Source organism: Microtus ochrogaster, unplaced genomic scaffold (genome assembly GCF_000317375.1).
Source record: "Microtus ochrogaster isolate Prairie Vole_2 unplaced genomic scaffold, MicOch1.0 UNK132, whole genome shotgun sequence".
In the NCBI taxonomy this organism is placed as follows: Eukaryota; Metazoa; Chordata; class Mammalia; order Rodentia; family Cricetidae; genus Microtus; species Microtus ochrogaster.
In genome coordinates, this window is record NW_004949230.1 from 369,766 (window position 1) to 375,686 (window position 5,921).

Here is a 5,921-nt window from a genome sequence, read left to right on the forward strand (position 1 = left end):
AAGAAGAAGAAGAAGAAGAAGAAGAAGAAGAAGAAGAAGAAGAAGAAGAAGAAGAAGAAGAAGAAGAAGAAGAAGAAGAAGAAGACAACGAAATCACAAACTGAAACCACTTGCACTGAGATTGTCGCCATCTCCACCAAGTTTATGGGAGGGCAGGGGTGTCTTCACCCCACCCTCTGAGACGGCAGTGGGACAATTAAGCCCATTTTACAGATGGGTGGGCAGTTTGTAGCTACTGGGCCTATAAAATTCCCAAGAAGGAATCTGGGTGATTCTGTTTGTGCTGAGTGATTTGTTCAAGTCACTGTGCCCTTTGGCCATCATTGTGCTGAATTTATCAGAAGGTCTGTGTGGTGGGTCAAGGATGTGAGAGCGAAGTGGCCCTGGGCTCCCTTGTGACAAACCAAACCTTCTTCGTTAGCATATCGTCTCCCAGGACAGACTCCATCGCTCTGCCAGGAGCCTGAGGTCCATTACCCTTAGTGTGTATTCTCATGCACCCTGCTTATATTCACCAAACATTTGTTTGTGTTTTACACAAGAACTCACACGCTGTAAGCCCAGGCTTGCCTTAAAATCAGAATAGCGTTCCTGCCTCAGCTTCCTGAGTACTGGGATTCTAGACGCTGGTGGGAGTGGGGGGGTGGAGGGGGAGTGAAGTGGGGGTAGGGTTCGTGCCTCTGGAGAACTGGAACTGGAGTGTGAGTGCCGCCAAGCCCAGCAGGTTAGCTAATGTTTATTGAACCCCTACAGTGTGGAGGATGTGGAGCTATCTCTCCCACCCCCCATGCCCCCTAGGCTTCCACTGCTCTGGAAACAGGCCGAAACAACCCTGCTGAATAACTAATAAAGTAAAAAGGAACCGGGTAAAAGAATGCGGGTGTGGTGAGAGACAGGAGGCCACCTGCTTTGCCTCAGGCCATTAGGGCACTGGGAGCTGAGGTGCCAGTTTTTGTTGCTGTGCTTTTGGGTTTTTCTGTTTGGGTTTTCAAGACAGTGGTTCTCTTTCTCTGTGTAGCCCTGGCCATCCTGGAACTCTGTAGACCAGGCTGTCCTATAAATCAGAGATCTACCTGCCTCTGCCTCCCAGTGCAGAGGGGAGGAGGGGGCTAAAGGTCTGCTGTGATGTTTTCATTGCAGCCTGAAGAGCAGGTGCCGAGTCCTGGGGCAGGGGTAGGGTGGTGTTTGCCAGGGCTGGAATACTGTGCCCGGAGAAAGGAGGGAGGCAGGGTCAGCAGCAGGGTGACTCAGCATGCTGTCACTGGTCAAGGGGTTTCAAACCATTGTAGTAGTTTTTTGTTTTTTTTTTAAGGTTTAGTTTTTCTGTGAGTGTGTGTGTGTGTGCCCGTGCACCCATGTGCGTGCATGCATACACCACAGCAGACTTGTGGATGTCAGAGGTCAATGCACAAGAATCACTTCTCCCTTTGGCCTTCATGTAGGTCAGGTCATCAGACTTGGCAGCAAGCACCTCTAGGCCCTGTTGCTGCTGGAGGTGGTAGAGGTGGGATTACTACAAGTGCAAAACAACACAGCTCCGCAGCTTCGGGCTGTAGTGGTACACACCTGTAATCTCAGGGTCGGGAATTCAAGACTAGTTTGGGCCACCAACCAAAATGACAAACCACAGGTTAACCTGTGGTTCTGTGACCCAGGTGTGGGTGGGGCTGTGGCTATCCAACTTCCCAAGTCTCCAGGAGCCGCTCCATGCAGCATCCAGGTCTTTTCTCAGTGTCCTGTTTCCTATCACTCACATCACCTTCCTTGGTTCTGCCCCTCCTACCACCCTCAGACATAGACCTACCTGCTCAGGAGGACCTGGGCCACCAGCTAATCCCAGAAAACCCTATCTTCAGACCCTCACCTCAACCATGTCCACAGTCATGGGGGCTTGGGACCTGAACACTATTGGGGCCAGCATACCAATAAGGATGGCCAGGTGTTTGTGTGTGTGTGTGTGTGCGCGCGCGCACGCGTGTGTGTGCATACGTGCATGCATGTATATGCATACCTCTGTCTGTCTATATGCAGGTCTGTCTGCCTGTTTGTGTCCGTTCAGGTGCTTGGGTTGGCACTATGGGACATCCCAGTGTACAAGAGCTCGGGGCTTTCCCGACCACAGCTGACTGAGTAGACGGGGTTCGAAGATTCTGCCTTCCTATTTATTTGATTGGCCTCTTCCTGGAGTCCAGAGGGCTCTGAGAGCCTCAACCTCCATTGGACCACACAGGGAGGGCAGGGGAGCATGTAGGCACAGATGGCACCAAGGTGACAGTGGCCAGAGCACTCTGAGTGAGGAAACCAGAGTCTAGAGACAGCGAGCCCCTTAGCAAAGGGCATACTGCTGGACACTTGGACTCCTTACCCTCGGACTCGTTATTGGCCCAGCTTTCACTGTCTTCCACAATAGCCCGGCTGGTTAGGAGATACTGTGGTCCCAGACCACATCCAGTTTGTCACTAGTCTGACCCAGTGGGTTCTGAGGGACAGGAAGTTGTCTTTGTGCTTTAGAACTGGGATGTCTTTCAGAAGGGCATGTGACTTCCCAGAATTCCAAGCGGCCCTTGGAATTTAGCATTTCTGTAGTCTGTGTGTTTCCCAGGCGTGGAATTGGCTGCCCATGCCTGACCCCTGAGCACAATGCCCTCTGAGTTCTCCTGGGCTGAAGGGAGTGGAGCCTCAGGAAAGAGGGTGGCAGGGCTGTGGGGAGACCTCATCCTGCACTATTGAGTGTGAGGAGACTGGCAGAGGGCTGGGCCTAGGTGGGGGAGGGATGTCCAGCTCAGGCAGGGACTGGATGGTGAGGCCGAGTGGCAGGAGGCCACCTTCAGAGGACTTGCTGACTCATTCTCCTGGGAGTCAGTGTCTCCCCGTGTGTCATGTGTTCTCATCATGTCATGTGTCATGTCCCATCCCCTGTCCTGTCCTTCCCCTCCCCCACCGGCCCCAAGGAAGGGGATGAGGGAGCAGAAGCGAGAGACTGAACAAGGGGAAAGGTCACTATGCTGCGGCTGCAGCTGGCCTCTGTCAAGCCGAGCTGGGTGAAACACACCTAGCAATAGGTACACACAGGCTGCAGGAGGAGGGGGTGTCCCTTCCCTTCTCTGTGCCTCCGTTTCTCACTCACAGAGCAAAACCCACTGAGCTGTTTCCCAGGCCTCTTATCTTCCAGTTCAAGGAAGGTGATGCCCATTGTGATAGGCCCACCGGTGCCATGCTGAGGGTCAGTGTGCCCATGGTGGAGAGCTTTCAGACTGTGAGCTGAGCTGGGGATGCGGCTCAGTGACAGAATCTTGTGCAGAGTGCTGTTGTGGGTGCCCGAGGCCCCAGGTTCCCTCCCCAGCACTGCATAAACCACATAAACCACAGTGGTGCTTGCCTGGAATCTCAAGCCTAGGGAGGTGGAGGCAGGAAGATTAGAAATTCAAGGTTATCCCCCGCACCCAGCACGTTCCAGGCCAGCCTGCGCTAAGTAAGACACTATCACCAAAACTTCTCTCAGCATCCTCCACTGGTAATGGAAGTGGGGTGGTGGTCCACTCCTGATCCCTCCCCTAGGCCGAGGCTCCTGGGGTCACAGTGGCAACCATCAGCCCTGCTGTCTGGCTGTGTCCCTTCTTGTTCCCCTCTGTTGCTGTGATAGCATCCCACGTACCTCGCACTGTTAGGCACTGTTAGATTCTGTCTCTCTCGTCTCAGCTTCTAGAGGCCACAGCCCAGCCACAGTACACGACTCAGCACTTTCGCTTCCAGGACAAAACATTCTGACATGTGCTGGGAGTCATGTGCCAGGAAGTTCACCACGGGCCAAGTGAGTCACTCCCTGAGAGAGAATACCCTCCCAGAATGCTGTTGTTATCAGAAAGACTAAAGCGTCGTAGGGGATGGGTGAACAGTGGCTTGCCCAGCCCTGGAGTCCTAGATGTACTTCTACAATCCCAGCACTCAGGAGGCAGCGGCAGGCGGATCTCTGTGAGTTCGAGGCCAGCCTGGTCTACAGAGCAAGTCCCAGGATGGCTAGAGCTACACAAGAGACCCTGTGTCAAAAAAAAAAAACCAAAATGAAATAAAATGAAGGAAGGGGAACAGCTGCAGAGTGTGTGTGTGTGTGTGTGTGTGTGTGTGTGTGTGTCTGTCTGTCTGTCTGTCTGTCCGTCTATCCTGCTCCCACAAGGCTCTGCCTGTGTGAACCTTTCATTATTGTCTAGGTTTCCCCACAAGGACTCGACCCTTATCCCTGATGCACGGGACCCATGTGCTTGTTTGAAGCCGCCAACACCGCCCGGCATACTGGAGTCACTCTGGGTGTTTTTTCTTTTTTTTTCTTTTTCTTTCTTTCTTTCTTTCTTTCTTTCTTTTTTTTTTTTTTTTTGTGGTTTTTCGAGACAGGGTTTTCCTGTAGCTTTGGAACCTGTCCTGGAACTAGCTCTAGTAGACCAGAATGGCCTCAAACTCACAGAGATCCTCCTGCCTCTGCCTCCAGAGTGCTGGGATTAAAGGCATGCGCCACCACCACCCATCCAATCTTTGTTTTTATTTTTATTTTTTTAATCTTTTTCAAGACAGGGTTTCCCTGTGTAATAGCCCTGACTGTCCTGGAACTTGCTCTGTAGACCAGGCTGCCCTCAAACTCACAGAGATCCACCTGCCTCTGCCTCCGGAGTGCTGGGATTAAAGGCGTGTTTTATCTTTATTAATTTGTGACATTGATTAGTGATAGATGAAGCAAATCACAGAAACAAGATTCAAGATATCCTGATTTCTGTAAAACTAGCCAATTGGTACACCGTATATATTAGCTTTTATAAGGGGAAGTCTCTATAAGGGTGTGCTTCAGACTGGCAAGGGTGGGATTGGTGGAGAAGTGAGGTGATGGGAGGGGCTTATAAAAGGTTTATTCATCTTTATATATTGCTTTTTTAAGCATTTATTTTTATTGTTTTTAATTCCTTGTCTCTGTGGATATGTACACATGGGTACAGGTGCCCTAGCAGGCCAGAGGCGCCACAAAAGGCCACCAAGTTTAGGTGCTGGGAACCTCTATGTGGGGGCGGGGCATGACTGGAGGTCAGAGGACAGCCTTTGGAGTCATTTCCATCACACAGGACCTGGTGATCAAATTCAGGTCATCAGGCTCGGTGCTCAGCAAGCACCTTTACCCATGGAAACATCTCACTGGCCTGCAAGTTTATTTTTTAGAACAAAGACATCCAGCGGATATCTTTCGGGGTTAGGGACAGGCTGAGGGGAGATCGTGGTCAACTGCCTGGGGGCTGTGTCATCCGTGTCCTTTGCCCTCCCTCTTTGCAGTGCCGTGCCGTCTGTGGCCTGAATGTTTCTGACCGCTGCGACTTTATCAGGGTGAACCCCGACTGCCACAATGAGGGGGGCTACCTGGACTACCTCGAGGGCATCTTCTGCCACTTACCCCCCAACCTCCTCCCTCTGGCCATCACCCTCTATGTGAGTCTGTGCCCTGGGGTCCTGGTAATGGGCAGGTGTCTCCGGTGGGATGTAACTATGTCTCCCTTTCTGGTTCCCACCAGGTTTTCTGGCTACTTTACCTCTTTCTGATCCTGGGAGTCACCGCAGCTAAGTTGTGAGTGTGGCCTTCCAAGGCTCGTGTCCAGCTTATAGATGGGAAAATGCAATTGTGAGAGGTTTGGGGGGAATGATGGGGCAGGGGCCAGTCTCTGTGAGCATGCTCATTGCTGGCCATGCATGCTCGTTGTTGGCCGTGCATGGGGTAGATCTTCACACATGCATGTGGACATGCTTACAGAGACCAGAGGTCAGTCTCAGTGTTGTTCTTAAGAATGCCAAGAACAGGCCGGGCAGTGGTGGCGCACGCTTGTAATCCCAGCACTCGGGAGGCAGAGGCAGGCAGATCTCTGTGAGTTCGAGGCCAGCCTGGTCTACAA

General features: G+C 52.1%; 1 protein-coding gene across 1 annotated transcript in view; it reads left to right on the plus strand.

Moving 5' to 3' along the window:
* The window catches only part of Slc8b1 (solute carrier family 8 member B1), a 20,194-nt gene that overhangs the window by 3,818 nt on the left and 10,455 nt on the right, over positions 1-5,921 (plus strand). The window contains exons 4-5 of the mRNA XM_026778384.1: positions 5,311-5,463; positions 5,547-5,599. Of these exons, the coding sequence (XP_026634185.1) occupies positions 5,311-5,463; positions 5,547-5,599 (206 nt within the window). The remainder of the gene's footprint in view (positions 1-5,310; positions 5,464-5,546; positions 5,600-5,921) is intronic.